Source organism: Dermacentor variabilis, chromosome 5, assembly GCF_050947875.1.
Source record: "Dermacentor variabilis isolate Ectoservices chromosome 5, ASM5094787v1, whole genome shotgun sequence".
Taxonomy (NCBI): domain Eukaryota; kingdom Metazoa; phylum Arthropoda; class Arachnida; order Ixodida; family Ixodidae; genus Dermacentor; species Dermacentor variabilis.
This window is the reverse complement of record NC_134572.1, coordinates 125,454,572-125,474,825: the sequence shown is the minus strand read 5'-3', so window position 1 is coordinate 125,474,825 and position 20,254 is coordinate 125,454,572. Positions and strand designations below refer to the sequence as shown.

General features: G+C 45.5%; 1 protein-coding gene across 1 annotated transcript in view; it reads right to left on the bottom strand.

Moving 5' to 3' along the window:
- The window catches only part of E(Pc) (Enhancer of Polycomb), an 87,147-nt gene that overhangs the window by 6,425 nt on the left and 60,468 nt on the right, over positions 1–20,254 (bottom strand). Inside the window, exons 5-13 of the mRNA XM_075693482.1 lie at positions 19,896–20,003; positions 19,540–19,607; positions 18,153–18,233; positions 17,053–17,182; positions 15,430–15,585; positions 11,130–11,216; positions 10,623–10,774; positions 9,918–10,046; positions 7,286–7,884 (exon numbers count right to left, since the gene is read on the bottom strand). Of these exons, the coding sequence (XP_075549597.1) occupies positions 7,286–7,884; positions 9,918–10,046; positions 10,623–10,774; positions 11,130–11,216; positions 15,430–15,585; positions 17,053–17,182; positions 18,153–18,233; positions 19,540–19,607; positions 19,896–20,003 (1,510 nt within the window). The remainder of the gene's footprint in view (positions 1–7,285; positions 7,885–9,917; positions 10,047–10,622; positions 10,775–11,129; positions 11,217–15,429; positions 15,586–17,052; positions 17,183–18,152; positions 18,234–19,539; positions 19,608–19,895; positions 20,004–20,254) is intronic.

Sequence of the window (20,254 nt, the reverse complement as noted above, 5' to 3'; positions counted from 1 at the left end):
ATAATGTAACCGCTTTTCGTGCAGGACCGGATATAACAAAGTCTTTTCTCACTCCCATTTAATTTCCCATAGAACTCAATGTATACGCATACTGCTTGTGGTATAGCCATGTAAGACGAAATACTCATTATAATGCTGAAAAGTGGGGCAGTGAGTGCGCTTCTCAACAAAGTGTGCCAGTCGAGGAGAGAGCAACAAGGGTGATGCGAAGGAGGAAGAGGAGGAAAGGCAAAGCGAGCAAGCGATCAAGGAACAGGGAAACTTTTTAAAAATGAAAAATAACATACATATTATCATGTAGTAGCGACGGTTAGGAAGACAGTAGCAGAACTGTGAATGACGAAACTAAGCTCTTATTGGGCGAACCTGTGCCCACAAAATTAAGTTTCACTCAAAGCACAATGATAGTGGCAAAAACAGTCAGCAATTGTCAAAATCTGATCTGCAGGTCAAGTGTGTCAGCTTTTATACATGAGCCATCGAAGGTTCCAGAGTAATCGCTGGTGTCCATGGATCGTCCAGAAAGTACCAAAGGATTCGCATCACGCATACATTGACAAAAGACAACAGATAGAACCATCGATAACATTCGAGAAACTTCCGATGCATGCAGGCGCATCCTGCACTGAGCGATAACACCTGTGGTCACCACAGAAAGATAAAGAAGCACATGTGTCTATATATATTATATATATATTATATATATATATATATATATATATATATATATATATATATATATATATATATATATATATATATACACACAAAGCGAGAAGACATTGTGCTGGCTCAGTGGGTGCACGGGTGTTGCCTGGGTGCCGGAGAAGCCTTCTCCAGTCGCTTGTCAGCGGCGTGCAGTCCGCACTGAATGGGCACATAATAGCGCTCGTTGACTCTTAAAAGGACACTAAAGCGAAACAACAAATCAGTGTAGACTAATAAACCATTGTTTGAGAACACTGCATGCAGTCATTTCAAAGCCATAGTTACTCGAATCTAGGCCGAACCCGATTCTAAGCCGACCCCCCCCCCCAAAGTCCGAAGCCAACACGCACGCACGCACGCACGCACACACACACGCACACACACAGTGTCACTGGGCCCTGCCGTGGGCGCGTAGGGGGAACGTGACAGCGGGCTACAGCGGCATATGTCATCGCTTGCGGCTGAGGCTGCGGCGATTCAGGGGCTACACCGAGTTGTTGTTGGAGCTCCTCACATACGACGTCGGCAATAGAGGCCACTTGAGGCCGTGATGACGGGAACAGCTTCTGTAACTCCTCCCACACAACCGCTCGGATAGTCTCGCGCAGGTCGTCGGTGGCCAGTGACTGAACTCCGCCGTAGCTTGTTGAATTCGTGCGGCGGTTGAATTGCCGGTTCCGCATTTCCAGTGTCTTCTCGATGCTAGTGGCCTCGCGAAGAAACTTGTCGACAGTCTTCGGTGGGCTTCGTACCATAGCAGCGAAAAGTTCCTCCTTTACACCACGCATCAGTAGCCGGACTTTTTTTCCTTGGACATTTCCGGCTCGGCGTGGCGGAATAGGCGGCTCATTTCTTCTGTAAAAATCGCGGTGGTCTCATTAGGCAGCTGCACTCGGGTTTCTAGTAGTGCTTGGGCTCGTTCTTGGCGTACGACGCTTGTGAATGTCTGCAGGAAGCCGCTTCGGAAAAGGTCCCAGGTCATTAAGGTGGCTTCTCTGTTCTCGAACCACGTCCTGGCAGCCTCTTCCAATGCGAAGAAGACATGTCGCAGTTTGTCGTCGCTGTTCCAGCTGTTAAATGCAGCGACCCTCTCATACGTCTTGAGCCAGATTTCCGGGTCCTCGAACGTTCAACCACAGAACGTCGGGGGCTCCCTGGGCTGCTGCAGCATAACGGGGGACGCTGGGGCTGCCATTGGGGTGGACTTTGTGGCAATCTTCCTGCTCGACTCAGATAGAAGTCCGTGCTCTGGGGGCAGTCCTTGCAGTCGGCGGCTAGCACGCTGGTCTTGGGGGCGATGTTGGTTTTGTCCTCGGGCTTCGGGCTTGGATCGCGGCTTTGCGGGGGCGTTCGGTACATGAATGCACAAGCACCTCCACCAGATGTCACGTGGTGGTGACGTTGAAGAACACAGTAGCAATACTGTGAAAGACAAAACTAACCTTTATTGGGCGAACCTGTGCCCACAAAAACAGGCTACACTTATAGCACAACGATAGCGGCGAACACGGTCTGCGATCGTCGAAAATCTGATCAGCGGGTCAAGTGCGTTGGCTTTTATAGATCAGTCGTCGAATGTTCCAGATTAACCACTGGGACACGCGTGTCTTCCACAAAGTTCTACACTATTCGCGTCGCGCATATATGCAATCAGATTACACAAGTTGCGGTGAAAGACAGTGGACGGAACCATCGATAACATTCCAGAAACTTCTTTTACATGCAGGCGCGTCCTGCGCTGTGCGATATCATTTGTTAGGTGGCGAAACGTGGTCGCCCGATAAAGCTAAGTACACATGTCAATATATACACACACACACACACACACACACACACACACACACACACACACACACACACACACACATATATATATAGTATTACCTCGAATTTAGGTCGAACAAAGAAAGCGAGGACAGCGTTCACAAAATGCAAATAGCATTTATTGAATCTGAATGTGCAGAGCTCAATCAACGTTGTCGACGCTGCTAGACTTGTCGGTGTGTTCCTTGTCACTGTTACCTTCAAACAGTGCACTATCTTTGGTACCGTCAAGCGCATTAGATATGCTGCACTTTTTAAAGGCATACACGATCAAAGTACCTGGGATGTCGTCCCACGCTGCAGCTACCCAGGCCGCCAGCTGCAATAGCGATGCACGTTTGATGCAGCCCGTTGCCGTTAGCATGCGGTCTTTGTCAGTCAACTAGTCCGTGTAATATTTCCACAGACGATCCTTGAAAGGTTTGTTGATGCAGACATCAAGTGGCTGAAACTGGCCCGTCATGCCGCCCGGTATGACAGCGAGGTCCGTGTTCGCTTGGGCGAGCGCAGCCTTCACATTGTCGGTCAAGTGCCCACGGTAAGAGTCGACAACAAGGAGCGAGTTCTTTGTCATAAAGGCTCCTGGACGCCGTCGCCATACAATCTTAACCCATTCTTCCACCATCGCACCCGTCATCCACCCGTTCTCATTTGCCTGCACAATGACATTTCTTGGGAAAGTTTCACGAGCAGGCAGTGCCTTCCTTTTAAATATCATATAAGGAGGGAGTTTATGTCCATCAGCTGTGCAGCACAGCATCACAGTTGCGTGCTGCTTCTCGTAGCCCGCAGAGCGCACCTTCACCTCCTTGGCACCCTTTTCATTCACAGTGTACGCCACTGGCATATCAAAATACACAGCCGTCTGGTTGGCGGTGCCGATTTGCCCAAGGTTGTAGCCTGCCGCTTCTCTCTTTCGCAGCACGTAGCGCTGAAAAGCTATCAGCTTTTCTTCGAAATCGCTTGGCAGCTTCTGGGTGATTGAACTGCGACGTCGGAGGCTGAAGCCGAAGCGCTTCATGAATTTCTAAGCCAGCCCCGGCTGGCTTTGATATCCTTTGGTGTTAGGCCTCCCTCCTTCGAAAGTTCTCTAGCTTTCGATTGGAGCACTTCTGTTGTCACTCGAAGGGCAGCTGCTACCTGCGTCCGAACAAAGTTGGCCAAAACTGTCTCCACTTCGGGGTGGCGGCCTTTCTTTGGTCCGCTAAATGCCATCCTTGTTACGGCGCAAGCAAAGAGCAGCTGTCGTTGTCCCCTCCAATGACGGACGTATGTCTCGTCGACGCCGAAGTCCCACCCGGCTTGAAGGTCTGATGATGCCTCTGCGGCTATCACAACTTTTCGCTTGAAAGCGGCACTGTAGTGGCATCTCCTGCATGGTGCCATCCCGATAACACCACGCCGCACAGCGCACACGACAGGTCATAACGGCGACCTCGCTTGTGTACGGTTGGCTACTGGCATGGCTAGTAGCGGCTGCGATACTGACTTTTCTAGATGGCACTAGCTATGCACCATATTTAGCTGTTTCAATGAAAAACTGGCGCGTTTTTTAAAAATCCTCGAATCTAAACAGCCCCTAGAGTTTGGAATATGATTATTTGAAGAAAACTATCGGGCTAGATTCACATAAATACGGTATTAGTTTGATTATTAGATTAAAAAAATGAAGGTCGAAGTATCAATATTTAAATTTCGCGCCTAAACCCAGACGCCGGTACGTCAGTGTGACGTCAGGGATTCCAAAGTATGTTTTTGCATTTGGGCCACGTTGGCTGAGTAAGGGTTCCCGAACTTTGCCATGTTTATTATTTGGTTCCTTTAGAACACAACGTAGTCAATCTGTACTGCTATATAACTAAGTAGACCCTAGAGGATGCCATCAGTATCCATGACGTCACAGCGACCAGGTGCAGGAAGTTCAAGGAGGCGTCACCACCCGTCTTTCGTTCTTGTGCTTTTTCTGGCTTACCAAGCGTCTTATCGTGGTAAGAGTGGTGTTTTTGGTGTCTTAGAGAGGTAATTTACTGATGCAGAAGAAAAAAAAGTTGCGGACTGATATTTTCAGACATGGACGGAGTCTCAAAAGTCTCTGAATTATTAGGCAGGCTGGAAAAACGGATCTGGATACAGTAAAACCTCGTTAAACCGTACCCGCCTAAACAGTAGTTTCGTTTCAAAAGTAGTAAGGTGAAATTCCCGACTCAGCAGCCATTGAACATAATGTGCTTTGTATGAATGTGCAATGATGGCGCAAACAACGAACCGAACTGTTCAGCTGTGCAGCAACCTGCCTGGCGTTCACTGGACCAAAAACGGGCCGACACCATGAGGTGGAAGAAGTTGTCACCAATTTTATCACGGAACAAAGGGAAGCGGGAATGCCCGTGACGACAGGGATTATCCATGCAAAAGCCAGCGAAGTTGCCAATGTGAAGGGTGTCGCATGAGCCAATTTTAAAGCAAGCAGGGGCTGGGCAACACGCTTTATGAAACGGTTCGGGTTCAGTCTGAGACGACGGACCTCCATGTGTCAGAAGCTGCCCGCTGACTTTGAGGAGAAGCTTGTCAAGTTTCAGTGCTACGTGATGGACAAACGGCAGGAAAAGGGCTACCAACTGGGGCAAATTGCAAACGCCAACCAAACCCCGGTGTTCTTTGACATGCCAATGGCACACACCGTGAATAAAAAGGGTGCAAAGGAAGTCAAACTTAGGACGGCGGGTTACAAAAAGCAGCGAACGACAGTAATGTTGTGCTGCACCGCCAATGGACGAAAACTCCCCCATACGTAATATTCAAGCGCAAGACTGTACCAGCGGGTGAAAAGTTCCCCAAAAGTGTTGTTATGCGCGTTCACGACAAAGGTTGGATGTCCAGCGGCTTGATGGAGGACTCGGTGAAAATGGTTTGGGAATGCTGTCCAGGGGCCGCATTGTGCAAGCAGTCACTTCTAGTCCTCAATTCCTACCGCGGCCATCTGACTGACAGCGTGAAGACCACGCTTTCTTGTGCTGGGACAGTCATCGCCATAACCCCTGGTGGCATGACTAGCCAACTCCAACCGCTTGACGTCGCCATTAATAAGCCTTTTAAAGATAGACTTTGCAAGCAATATACCGACTGGCGTAAGTTGGAAGTCGGAACTCACCCCAACCGGGCGCATCAAGCGTGCTTCGCTTGGCCAGCTGGCGAACTGGATCGCCGCGGCGTGGAATGAAATTCCAGATGAAACAATCATTACAGCTTTCAAAAAGTGTTGTATTTCGAATGCGATGGAGGGAAGCGAGGATGATGCCCTCTGGGATGAACTCAGCAACAAAGAGGACAGTGATGTTGCTGACGATGATGACAGCGACGAATAAACTTTATACGTACGTGCCTACTGAGTGTGCGCTTACGCAATAAAAATGCCGGTTTTCTGCCGACGAAATGGTGTTTTTTTTCATTTGGCCTACATTCGAGATAATTTTTTTTTTCTTCTGGCTTCGCACTTTGGGGGAGGGGGGAGGGGGGGGAGGCCTAGAATCGGAGTTGGCCTAGATTCGAGTAAATACGGTATCTACTATTCGACGTAGAGCCCCGCACAGTGCCACATGTCGCATGCACCACTGAGCGTGCCACGAACTGGCTGCCCTGCTGAAAGTAGCTGTAAAAGCGTCGATCCGAGAATACGGCAGCTACTTGTTGAATGAAGTCACTTATTTTTGGCCAAGTCCAGTATTTCCTACATTTTGGTGGTCCCTGTCAAGTCTCAATTATCATGCTGGCAACTATACATGAAAATGTACCTACATAACATAATACAGTCGACATCTGCTAATTCAACCCGACAGGATGGAAGAAATTGGTCAAATGATCCTGCAGATCTAATTCAACAAACTGGGGAGGGAGCCAATACACGTCGCAGATTCTTTTGGCAGTATTTGCTAAATTCTAACGCGCCCCCAAATCAAATGCGCATCACTTTCTGTGTGTCCAAAGAAAGAAAACTAATGTAGAAATGACACTGAAGCTACTAAAACAAATGTAACACGAACCTGATTTTGCAGCAAGAAAAACGTGTGTTGCACAATGGCGGCCGGTTTTCTAAACTGAGCTCGCCTCAAGGTCTTTAAAGTGAGCTTTGTTGCAATACATCCATGTTATGCAGTAAAGCATATGAACGCCACAAAGGCAGATTTGCTTTTCTATCCAATTGTACTGCACTGGCAATTTTCGGTCCAATTTTCATAAAATTGGACCGAAAATTAGAGTTGGGTAAATACCGTAATTAGACATTGTGAGCCATGGTTATTGCTTGAATATCTTCCTAAGGCAGGCCTAAAATAGGCATTTTCGAAGGCAGATGACGTGTTCAAAGCATTCATTAGCCCCCATACCCTGCCGAGACCAATGCCATTGAAGAGCTCGCTGTTGGGATCACCATAGGGGTCAGGAATGTGGGTTTCGACTGGTTAAGTTCCCATTATCCAGCGAAGGCCAATTTAAGAACTAAATAACGAAAGTGTGGGCCCACAAAAATGCCTTTGGTTCGGATAGAATTAACTGCAGTCGAATTAACGTAAGTCGACTATTTCATGCATGAAGCAGGAATCATTTCCCTATTCAAGTTCACCTTGTGTCACACTGGTGTGATTAATTTTTAAAATATGCCTAGTTTTGGGGCTTAAGTGCATTTAGCACATGTTCACACCTTTATCACACATCGCAGTTTGCTCTGCAATGACAGCACAGCTAAGCGCCCCCTCACCTGCGTCTGTCGAAGGGCCATTGGCTGCTGCCACTGCAAGCCTAGCCTGAGCCGCAGCTGTGACAGTGGACCCAGCTCCGTCCCCTAGGGAGGCTGCTGTTGTCACCGATGGCGAGGACACCAAAGAGTTCAGGATGCCAGACACCTCCGTTGTGCTCAGCAGCGCAGAGACAGCAAACTCAACGCTGGCAGGATCCAGCGTCGAGTGTGACGACCCGCTGGGCGCAGCCCTCCCCGGTGTAGGTGCTGCTGAAGACGCCCTGCTGCTTATTCCGGGATGCTTGGAGCCCCCTTCCGCACCATCACTCGCTCCCGATGCTGTTGTCACACCTTTTAACCTCTCCAGCTGCTTTCGCTGCATTTCGAACAACTCCTCCTGGTGGCTCTGGAAGCTCTCGTAATCCGTCGTCGGAGCAGACGACGAGGACGGCACACTACTGGGGGTTACAGGTGTAGAGACGCCCGGGTGATTGCCACTGCCGCCAGCACCAGCCCCAGCTTCGGCGGCGGCCGAGCCCACGGGGCCACCCGACAGGGGCTCTGGCCGCGATGGCTCGGGCAGCAGACCACTGCCATTGCGCTGCGGCCGGAAGTGCAACCTGCACACCAACCCCGAGCGTGTGTCACACTCACTCGTAGCTGAGGGGCCGGCGTCATTGTCGGCGCCAGCCATCGCGGAACTGGGCTCTTAAACTGAAACAAAATTTTTGGAGGGGTAAAAAAACCGAGCCCCTCAAGCAGCCTCGGGCAATATCTTTCGGGCTAATAATATGAGCACAAGCCGACCAGAAAATGGGTCACAGTCGCAGCATCAGAAGATGGAAAAGTTAAAACGACAGAAATTCGAGCAAGTTTGCAGGGATTGATTGTGTGGTAAGGCAGATGTACAAAACACGGACACAACAGGAATGGAAAAGAAAAAAAAAACAATGGAAAAGGCACTATCAAACGGAAAGTTGGGCAGTCGCGGAAAAGCATGAAGGAACATGAGCTACTATCAGCACGTGCAAGGACACACTCGACAGATATTGATTCATGCTTGACAATTCTTCTCTATGGTACAGCTTTTACTGATATGCCCCAGCTCGACCATAAGACACATATCTTTATTCCTAACCCTGCACAGAACCTCACTTTATGCACATTTAGCAGTGGCTCACAATTGTCATGGTGCACTGAAAGGTTAAATGGAGCTCCAAAGGTAAATGATTGTGCTCACTCAATTCATATCTAATTGATGCAAAGAACTGTCCAGCCCTACATAAAAGCAATTGCAGCTAAAAAGAATTATACATAATCCTTTAGGCATTCTAGAATCTTGTTAGCATGCTTCGAATAACCCTTGTCAGGTTTTCTTCAAAAAGGTTAGAAAAGTCAGGGAAGGTTATTACTCTGCATAGTAAGGTGACTTGCACAAAGGCCAACCTTCTTTCACAATCACATGTTGCACAGCGTGCTCTACTGCATGCATGCTCAGCTGTGCTCAGCTCTGCTCTGATGTTTACAGTGTCCCTCACCTTACTGCTACCTCAGTGTTGCCTGTTAGTGTCCAACATTTCTTTTCACATGCTGAAGCTGCATTTCTTTGTTTCTCTCTGCACAGCTGAGACCATTTCAGGCTTGCCTTGGATGCTAACGGTATGGTTCTCCTCATGGTTGTTTGGCAACATGCCTGCTTGGTGTGAACCATCAAAAAGTGCATACCCTGCACAAAAAGAGGTGCTTGCACATGCTGCAATTCAATGACACCATGCGTCACAAAGTGTAGTAATGGAACATCGTTGAGCAGCCATGGAAGAAAAATATATGAACGGTCACATTATGGCAAGAAGGGGCCTTTGTAAGCCTTATTGGATGCTATGCCATTCGGAGCCTTTCCTCGACGTCACTGTATTACATTGCGTTTGACTGTTCGCTAAATACGCTCCGAGGGATTTTTAGACAGAGTGCTTACCTACTTCTCATTACCCAGGTTCACCTAGCTATGCGGCCAGCATAAACATGTTCATTTCCTGCTTCTGTAAGCCAACAATGAATTGCGAGCTCACTCGTACCAATTGACAAAAAAATATTTATATATACATTCCTATACCACCTGACAACATTCTACTTTGGTGTGTCTTTAGTTGAAGTTACAGGCTGTGCACATGGCAATGGCAGGCTTTACACAAGGTAATGATGACAGAAAAATGATGATGAAAAATGTATGCATAAAGAAGTATGTCATTACCTAAACACGTTTAGGAATCTTATTCTTGTGTAACTAGGGCAAATATCCATTCTGGAGCATATTTTGGAATCTGTGGGAAGCTAAGCTTTACTGAAGCTGCTTATTAACTGCCAGATATTGTAGACTGGAACATGTGAGCTGCATTTGCTAACAGAAGGCCGTGATTTTTTTTCTTTTTCTTTGCTTCACATGCTTTCAAGACACGTTTATTATGCATTCAGTTTTTCTTTCACAAACAAACAGTGGGAAAATTTTGCCTCCTCAACTGACCCATTTCGCATTTACCGATGCGAACTTAACACAGAACATGTCCAACAGGACTCTCCCATGAAGGCAGCATGCAATGAAACTACACAGCTCAAACAGCACTGAAGTTTGCCACAAGCTCCAGGCATTCCTTACCATTCATTCTTGACCTCTGACAGAAAGTCATTGCTGGGGGGCAGGCCATTGGGCATAGACTGGTTTAGCGCTACGTCCAAGTCTGGCCAGTAGTCATCCAAAGGAGTCCATGCTCGGTCCAGCAATATCCTGGAATGCCAAGGAGGAACAAAATGGTCTGTGAGACAACTTATACAAGCAGTATGATAGTCCACTGAAGCTTTAAAGTCACCCAATTGTGATTTAGATAAATTTCACAAGCTTTTCTTTAAAACTTCCAGCCAAAGTATGTTATGCAAAATATGTGCGACATTTCAAGATAGCATAAATCCTGCCTCGGGACACAAAAAATAGCATGGAAGCCACTGTATGCAGCAGTGGCCAATCAATAGGTGGCAGAATAAGCACTATTAGTCTACAGTGGTTACTGTGTTTGCTCGAAGAGAACGTACCCTTGGAACACTAGGATGAAATGTTTGGAACCGCTTTTTTAATTTCTTGAGAAATGCACAAAGACTGTGCTGTTACAAACCCAGCTCGTATTCTGCACTATTTTTTTTCTTCTGCTTCTATTCATTTGTTATCTGTCACATCAAATGAATAATCTAGGTAATACTCAGCTAAGTGTATATGGACACGAACGGGGCTGAAACAATCTACAATAGGCTACTAGTACTGCAAAACTGTTTTGGACTAGCCAATGTGTGAAGGAAGCGACCGCCTCACCTGCCACCTCTGCCTATCCTCCGGCGGGCGAAACCGATGCAGTGAGGCTTTGGTACAGTCAAGGTGGTTAGGCAGTAACGGTACTTGCGCTCCCCCGCACCTCCTTCCTCAGGACTACACCAGGGATAGTTCCCGAGCCGCTCCAAAAGGGGCTGTACAAGAAAACGATGTGACATGAAGTGGTTAGCACACCAATACAGCTGAAGTAATGGTGCATAGTACATTTTTGTGCTTTTTATTGGTAAAGATGGACTACGTTACATTCTAAGAAGCAAAGAATGAACTTAAGCTCCAAGTACTTTTCTTTCAACATTACAGCACCAACAATAACCATGTGCCAAGTTCTTAGAGGTAGGCACACTCAATGCACAAGTGATGACAGTACTGTTTTCATGGTGCTTTAAACACGTTGTGCATCACTGAAGTGGCAATTTAAGAAACACACTGATGCCAAATTTCTTGTCTAAAGAAAAGGCGAGAAGAGGCAGCTGAGCATAGAAAACTTACAGCATGGTAGTTGCAGTACTTCTTTCTTCTGAAAGCATAAGGACCATCCGGATCGTTTTCGTCTTCATTGTCAGATGGCGATGTGACCTGAGCACAAACAGCAGAGCATGTAGGCAAGGTCCCACTATAATCACATATGTGCTACGGTGTTATGTCTGACAACAAGCCATAATTCTACTCCCCTCAGGTGCCAATTAATTCTGTCCAATGAAGATTTAGTAGTTTCTCCAGTTTTCTTGCACCTTCAGAAAAATGAAAAGCAGACAACTTTTGCCTAGTGGATTACAAGTTCTCAATTCTTCAGTGAGTTTTGTCAAGTTTACTGAATGTGTGTTCTGTGTGAGAACACCCTACAGAAGGTCGGAAATTAGAACATCAACTACAGTCAACGACAGATTTTTCGGACACGCCTGATAATTCAGATGCCTTTGTGGCACCGCCAGGTGTCCCATAGAGCCAATATATAAGGATGTCTGAAATTTCGGACGCTGAAGCCCTCTACTGTGATTTTTTTTACTTTTTACCGTGACCGCAGGTATGAAACAGCATTAAATGAAGTCACAACAGCCCCAATTTTGATTATCTCGCAGCCTTGAACTAGCGCACTCGCATGCCTATTCACTGGCAGCTGTAGAAGTTGTTTTGTGCTGTCGTTAGGCCTAGCTGATTTGATGTTCGTTATTACACTCCTTGCTGTTTGGTGCTGTGTTTCTCATTCAAAGGATTCACCTCTGTCAGTAATGGCACCGAGTACGCCTTCGTCATCCTCGTTGATGACATTGAGGAGTGGAAAGCACAGAAAGGATCTACAACATTGCGTAATGCCGATTACCAAAAGGCAGTTCTGTGGCAATACAGGGGCGTTACGCAGTCAGGCATGCACAAAGCATTGCAATGAAGCACGCCGCGAACAAGTCCAAAATGGTCGATGCTGTATATTTACGGAGCCATCTGTATGTTTAAAAAGCGCGCCCATTTCCCAACTTTTTCTTTTCTGCCGTGTGCTGCCACTATGTGGTAATAGAGGGAATGTTTTTCGCACACCTCACTGTCTCGGTTTTCGTTGCATGGCTTGTTTTAGCGATAGTTCGCTCCCGTGCAGGCGGGCGGTAGTTTGGGTTCTGGTGTTGTTGCAAAACTCCGCAACAACGAAAATCTCGTGACAACGAAATATTTTTGTATCCCCAGCGAACGCCCGTAGGATTCAATGCATTCCGTACCTCTCGACAACGAAATCTCACCGTACTACAATCCCGCATAAACAAAATTTGCCAGAACCTAAGCCTGTACATTACCTACTTGCACAAAGCTAGCAGGCTCCAAAATGTCCTCAAATGTGATTAGTTTACACTGAAATTGCGTAAAATAGCACCACATTCCATTTTTCTGGGCACCACCATTTTTCTGGGCACCACCATTTTTATTTACAAAAGCAACCAAGCAGCGCCAGGAGTGATTTCATGCGCCAAAAACGCGGCATGACCGCCATCTTGTTTGATGATCGCCGTTCAAAGCAGCACACATGTTGCTACTGACATGTGACGACGGTTTTTGCACACCTAGTGCAGTGTTTAATGTGAGCCTCGGCGAGCAAAATGCCGCAAAAACAAGGAAATCCACGTCCCACCGATGTGGAATTGTTTATGGAACTTGAGATGGTGGTTCGCAGTATGGAGTGCCACCCATTGGACCATGATTAAGTGATTGTCCGGGAATACGCATTCCTTGCTTCAAGAACGCTGGTTTCGGTTCCACCCGAAAGGCAACGCGTGCGGATTCGACATCGAACATAGATTTGCACGAAGGGGCCGTAATCTTGATCGACTGCCTTCAGGCTTACGAGATACGATCCCTTTCGTGCTCGGCACTGGAAGTGTTGGCGTCTATGGGCGACAGCGTGCGCTGGAGAGATAGTGCTGCTTGCGTGGTTGCAAATGCCTTTTTCCACTTCGATAAAAAGTGGTTCAGGGCCCCCTTAAGTGGGTTCAAATGAACAAGATTCCAATGTATTTACATATAGTGACTATTCAATTTGAACACCTAATCGAATGGGACAATAATCAATTTCTTATTCAAATGTTCATATATTCACACACCTAGTGATCAGCATTGCGGTAGTACTTAGAGTGTCTACCAAGTTGACATTTCCAAGTTCCCCAAGTTCTCACGGTTTTGCTCGAGTGACACAAAACATTGTTTTATGTCAGGAGGTGCTGACACCATGTCGCCTGATGCTGTCAATCTCTACTAGTCATGTTAAAACATAAACAACTTAATCCAGTTTGCATAGTAAGGAGTAGTGCTTAATTTATTCAAAAAGAAAACAGAAGAAAGGGGGTTAGTAAAATGCACAGCAAATAAAATACCTTCAAAAGAAATGGTCAAGCCCATTGCAAATCAAGTTGAACATGTTCAAATACGAATAGAAAGGAGATGCATACAGAAGGAAATATTTTCAAATATGAGCTACTTCTATCAACTGATGGCAAGCTCATTGGTATGAGGCCCAAACTTTGTCACAAGTCAGATTCTCTCTCAACAGCTGCGAAGTCAACCTCAACTGTCCTGACATACTCTTGGTCCGCGCACAACGCCACAGTGTTGCGTTAAACTGCTTTAAGAAGTTTATATTGGCTTGGATGGGGGACACCTGCATCTTGGCGCAAGCCAACACTTTGTTTTTTGAGCTCAAGCCCCTTCAAAGAAGTGGCGGCATGCTTCAACTCCTGTTCATTCTTTCATGCGTTGTTCCTTTCTGTTCTCGTCATCTTTCCGTCGTGTGTTTGCCACACGAACCATTTGAAGCATCCTCTTGGTCAGCTGTAGAACCAAAAACCGATTTTTCGAAATACCTAGGGGCCATGAAACATACGAAAAAATAACTGCATGTCTTTTACTGACATTAAGGGCTCAAATCGTCACAGGCACATCTGAAACAGCTCTAAAGGCCAGCCAGTACACTTATTAGCCATATCGGTGCTTGTACTGTGACAGGAAATGGCAGGTGCACGCGTGTATAATTAAGGAATACATAACATACTGTGTCCTGTGGCAATTACACCTTCCCATGCTTGTCATGCCTTACCGCAATACTTTGCGTATGCTTCACCGCATACCGGCATGGTGCAACGCATTGTGCTTTCCGAGCTTTGAAGCCAATCGTAAGGACCACAAAGGCGGAGTCGGTACTATTGCTGACAGCACTGAATTCTTTCAATGAAAAGCACGGCACCGAACGGCAAGAAACTTAATACCAGAAGTCGAAGCAGGTAGGCCTAGCATTGCAGTGGTGGTGGCTACAACTGCTAGCGGATCTGCATGCGAGAGCGCGGGTTCGAGGCAGTGAGGTAAAAAAATGGCGGCGGTGGTAGCTTTAATGCCGTTCCGGACCTACGGTGATGGCAAAGGGTTGTTGCGTCCGAAATCTCAGATGTTCTTATACATTGACTCTATGGGTACCTGTACGTGCTGCGAAGCTGTCTGAAAAATTGGGCGTCCGTAAAATCAGGCATCCGGAAAGTTGGTCGTTGACTGTACACTGGAGACTCGTCCAGCCAACGCTACGGCGTCAAAGACGATTAGTTACGATACTTCTCTGTTAGTCGAAGCAATAACAACGCAATTTTTGTTCTCTTTCAATAAAGCTACAGCTAATTTTCCCTGACAGAAGCGCAAATTCCTCAAGTTTTCCCAGAGTATTTCTAGACTATTCAAGGTCCCTGAAAGTTCCCAGATTTCCTCGGTTGGTCGACAACCTGACTGTACTGCACTATGATTACTGGACTGAAATGAAGCTGCGTTGACTGGTTGCTGCTTACACTATGCAGACTAGCATGCAGCAACCATCCAATAACAGGAAATTACGCTTTAAACCCTGCTACATTTCTAGGATTGCTTAACTTGTTCAAGGAAATTTGTCCGAGATAGCTGCTGAGCGGCTTTCGGAGTTTGAATTCACAGTTTTTACCAATTTACATACTACATACGACTTTGCCGGTGCCAACTGAGCAGTTAAAATTGTCTGTCAATTCAAATTAATAAATTTCATTGCATACGTTTGCTTTTTATAATTGTACATTGCAACATATCTAGTTTCGCAAGACTAGACTTTGCTGAATCTGAACTGCTGCATGTGAATCATAGAAAAATGAAAGAGTAAATATTTCTTTCTATAAACACAAATCAAACATACTAACTTTTCCGAACTACCACTTGAAAATGCCTTCTAACCACACTATTAACAAACGTATAGCCGAAGGCAGCTGCAGCAGTAAATGAAAAACAGGTTACATGCTCTCACCGGTGATAGTGCCTCATCATCTGAGCTGGGCATGTCAGACAGGCCCATTTCCAGCTCTGAACGGGCATAGCTCACTTGGCTGGGGCACAGACTAGGAATTTCTTTGTTTCGACGCTTGGTGTACTCCCGCTTCTTTCGAGGTATGCCATCTTCAGACTGAAAAAAAAAAAAAAAAAAAAGACGAAAGTTTTCCATGTTAGTATAAAACTGTTTGCAGTCACAAAAACACCACACACAGCTTCTACGAAGATCATATCCAAATGGCTTAATGTTAGACAAAAGCCCAAACTCCTTTGTAGGCCCTTTGCATTCTGTTGTATGGCTGGCGGACAGCATCCCCTAACCTTGATTACTCAATTTATAAAACCCCTGAAAATTACCTACGGATACCTGTCAACTTCATAATTAGAAAAATACTACAATTGAAGGTAGAAAATACTAAGCTTTGGTGAAAAATACCAAAATTGTTTTTACTACACAAGACTATGACTGCTGCAGCCTTTGCTTTGTTTGCAAAACATATAGCAGGCTTTGTTCTGCAGGAGGGCTGTGAACAGGCTGTAGCTAGAACTACAGTATTTATTCGAATCAAGGCCGATAGTTCTTTTCTTCAAAAACATGATTTACAAATCTCCTGTCAGCTTAAGATTCGAGGATTTTGTTAGGGAGCTGTCAAAACTAGAAGAACTGTCTACCCCAAATACCAGCACCAAAAGACAGTACTGATGTAGCTATTACTAGCCAATGCCGCAGCGACGCAATACTACAGCTCATATAAACGCAACTTTAAAATAACGCAAGAGTAAAACATGTTGCTGTAATCTATGCCTAAAGAATTATCTCTAGTAGGCAGCCATTCAAGTTCAAACCAGACACATATCAAAGGCAGAAACACAGTATTTGACTGGTTTCTTGGACTTAAAATTATTCAGACTTTGTCTCTGCATTACTGCAGACTTCTGTAGGACCAATGTATAATGGCAACCAAAAATTTGGACACCCTACAATGGCTTGCTCCATATTTTTGGACACAAACTGTGTTAACTACTTTGCGACTCATTGCCGTGAACAATGGAATTAGCTGCATTTCACTTGACAACATGATCTGTCATCCACTTTTTCAGTGCCATTCAGAAGGTAAACCAAAGCAATTGAGTCAACACCAAATGCAGCAACTTTCATTGCCGCCAAGTGATTTGTAAGTCATGTTCAAACTTTTGACAGCCAGGATTTTTACAACAGCAAGCACGTCAGCTGTCTCTGTACAGCACTGTCAGCACTCTTGAGAGATGACAGTCACATGCACGCGCGTGGCTTGCATTGGTTGGTGGCTTATGCAAATGAACAGGCCAGTCTGTAGCTTACCACTACTTTAAAAAAGGTAATTCCACTTTCTTTTTAAAGTAGGTGCTGCAGACAGCACAGGGATGACATTTGAGTGGCATCTCTTACAACTTTTGACAAGTCAGTGCTTCAACTGCCACAAGAATGCAGCTATTACAGTAGTCAACATTTGTTATGAGCATACAAGAACATGATTGCCTTATTCATTTTCTTTTTTAAACGTTCCAAGTTCCGTACAATTAAACTATACAAAATAATGCACAGGGCACAGGTACTTACCCGGTGCTTTGATAACCTAGATTCTTGCCTTGACAATTGACTATTATTTACAGAAACATAGCTTGGCCTGGAATTCTTCATGGCCATGACTTCTGCCATGATCTGGCCATTGAAGTCACCCACTTGATACCTGTAAAAAAAAATGTTTTTTAAAAAAGTAAAAAGTTAAAAGTACAACCACAGTCACCAGCTCACACACCCAAGCACATATTCCAGAATCCTAATTTTGAGATTAATGCTGCTTTATTGGTGGTGGAACAGCCATGTGCCCTTTTGGTGCATGCCTTGGCACAGGCAAAAAGCTGATACTTGTATAGTTCTGAGCATTGAATGTGGTCCGCAGCAGCACAGAAATCAGTTGTTACTGCAGCATATACATATAAGCGTGTGGCGAGCAAGCACTTTTTTGTTTGGCAAAAGTGCAAACTCAGCGCGCCCTCTTCACTGCGCATAAACTGTAGGCCAGCATACTGCCGGCCAGCCAAGCTAGCGCACAATGCCCTCTGGTCTAGCAGCTTCGGTGTGAGATAGGACATGTTCGATGCCCACATTGGCTGCGGCTGGTCACACTGACTGCGCCATACGAAATGACTGTATGAGCGTCCACTCTTCGCTGGCATAGCAGCACTGTGTCGCGTGTCCATGCTGCACTGATGTGCACTGAGATACTGCGTCGCGCTAGGGCTTTGTCAAGTCTGGCTCCAGAATAGAGATCAGCAGAGCTGCAGCGCCACTTTCGCCTCCAAGCGTGCTCAACAATTGTGCGCGCACTCGACGCGCTTGTCCAAAGCGCTTCAATCTAGTACAACTACCTGCCTGTGCCTGCAAAAGCTATTATTTCGTTGTCCCTCTCAGCACATGCCACTGAACTTCCACGACACATCTTTTTTACTACTTGTGTACACTTATTATGCTGAGAGAATTATGAAAAGTTCACGAAGTCAAATGTGCTCTGAATGAAACTTCGCTGTTCAGACGGTGCTTTTCGCACAGCAACTTGAAGCATCAGCAAATTTAAAAAGAAAGTTGGTCAGTAAGGCACAAAACCATGCAAAACGTGCATACTGTACATATAATACCATGGTAATTCGCTCACTGACCTCTTTTCAAACACTTCTATTGTGAGATGGAGGTGCTCTCGTTTCGTCTTTTCTCTCCTCTTGACCATTTCTAGAAGTGTCCTGGAACATGTGCATAAGTATATTGAGCATAAACACACTACAAGAGAAACTAATTATTTTTGTTCAGCCTAAACATGTGACAGGTCATGAGTGCAGCAGCAATAGCATCTTGAAGAAAATATGTGCTCAATAAAGAAGAAAAATGCAGATTTGTGTAGGCATTTATCAGATGGTAGGTGTGAACCAGAGTCCAATTCCGATAAACTTCAAACTGCATTTCGACAAGTAGAATGTCAAAAGCAACATGGGTGCAAAACATCTTAGGACCAAATGCGCTGCTACTCAAGGAGGTTTCTGACCGACAAGTGACTAAGAAAGTATGGATCACCATTTGACACTGGAGGTGCTAACACTGGAAATGCAAAAAATGTGTTAGGAAATCAGTTCTCGTGTAGTCAAGTCTATCACCACTAGCATTCCCGTACAGCTAATAAATTACTCTGGATAAGCTAAATAATTTGGCACGAAATGCTCATGTGTAAGATCCATCAAATTAAAAAGTACTGGCAAGCATGTTTATTTTTTTGCCAGTACTTAAACCTCATGATCAGTGCACGTAGCTGAGCACCCAAGCAGCAGCTCTAATTCAGCAGGTGACCAAACACCAGTGAAAGCTTCGCACCACCACCAGTGTTACACCAGTGAAAGCTTCGCACAACAGTTGCCATTCTGGTTTTTTGTGTGTGCCATGGAGAGGGGAGAGAGAGAGAGAGAGAAAAAAGTTGACTCGCCATCCTGGCCCTGCGAAAGTGGATGTCCTACGAAGCTGTTGCAAAAACCATCACAACTGCTGAGGGGGGTATGCAATGCTTTATTCATGGTTCAGATGCTGGTTTTGAGCTTATGCTTTATTAAAACGTATGCTGTTCTGGTGTGTTATATAGATAATTTTAATGAATGTATGCACTGTTCGCTTCACTTTGCTGAGCTTCTCAGCCTGTAGCCTCTGCCTTACGGCTGTATGAGCCAATGCATTTTTTGCTTGCTTACCCCTCGGGGGGTATGAGCCATTGCTGATCATGATAGATGCTTGTTTGGAGTGTGTTCTTTATTGAGACGTACGCTGTTCATGCTCATTTTGCTTCACTTTGCTGAATGCCTGTAGCCTCTGCATTAAGAGGGGGATGAGCCATTGTACTTTTTCTTGCTAGGGGGGGGGGGGGGGAGGGGTGTAGAGCCATTGCTGAAGATAAGTTTTGTTAACGGACGGACACGAAAAATGCTGACTACTAAGAGGCTAACAGCTTCACTGTAACACAGAAACATGATTGAGTTCAAGGAACAATACCTCCGCACGAATACTTACACTGCTCTACTTAAGTCCCTTCGCAGCTTCAGCATTTTTTCATACGATGCTTCGTCGTTTTTCCGGTTCTGAAGACAAATGGAAAGAAGTATAGGAAGCAACTCAGTCACTGCAAGCTAAGAACAACTTGCAGTTCTTATAAAATTCTTGCTGATGATACAACCAGCAGCTACATTTCTCTATGGTGTACATGGTGCTCAGTATGTTTTAGGTCTAAGAAAGCAAAGATGATTCTTAATGCAGCTCAATCATTTTCCTTCTGCCTCACAAACAAACAAACAAACAAACAAACAAACCAGCAAGCATGCACAAACACAAGCAAGTAAGATTGTTAGGTCACACAGAATTACACTCACTTTTCTTGTCTGCATTTTTTCTGTTCTTCTCCGGAAGGCGACATATGGGTTACTGTTATTTGATCCATCGCGCTTTTCAGATTTAACTTGAGGCACCAAGGGGCATTGCTAAAATATAAAGGAGAGAAAAAAGAATATACTTCAGCAGCCAGTACCAATGCATACGAGCACAAATGAACACATTAATCTTGCCAGTCTAAACCTGCCGTCACAACATTTGGGGGGGAGGGGGGGGCAGCAGGGCACTTGCCAATTGAGGCACAGCTCACAGTGTCGACACAGAAATGTTTATTGAAAAAAAAAAAAAGTATTAGCAAATTCAACTACACAGTATAGTGAAAGCCGCAGTTTGACAAAAA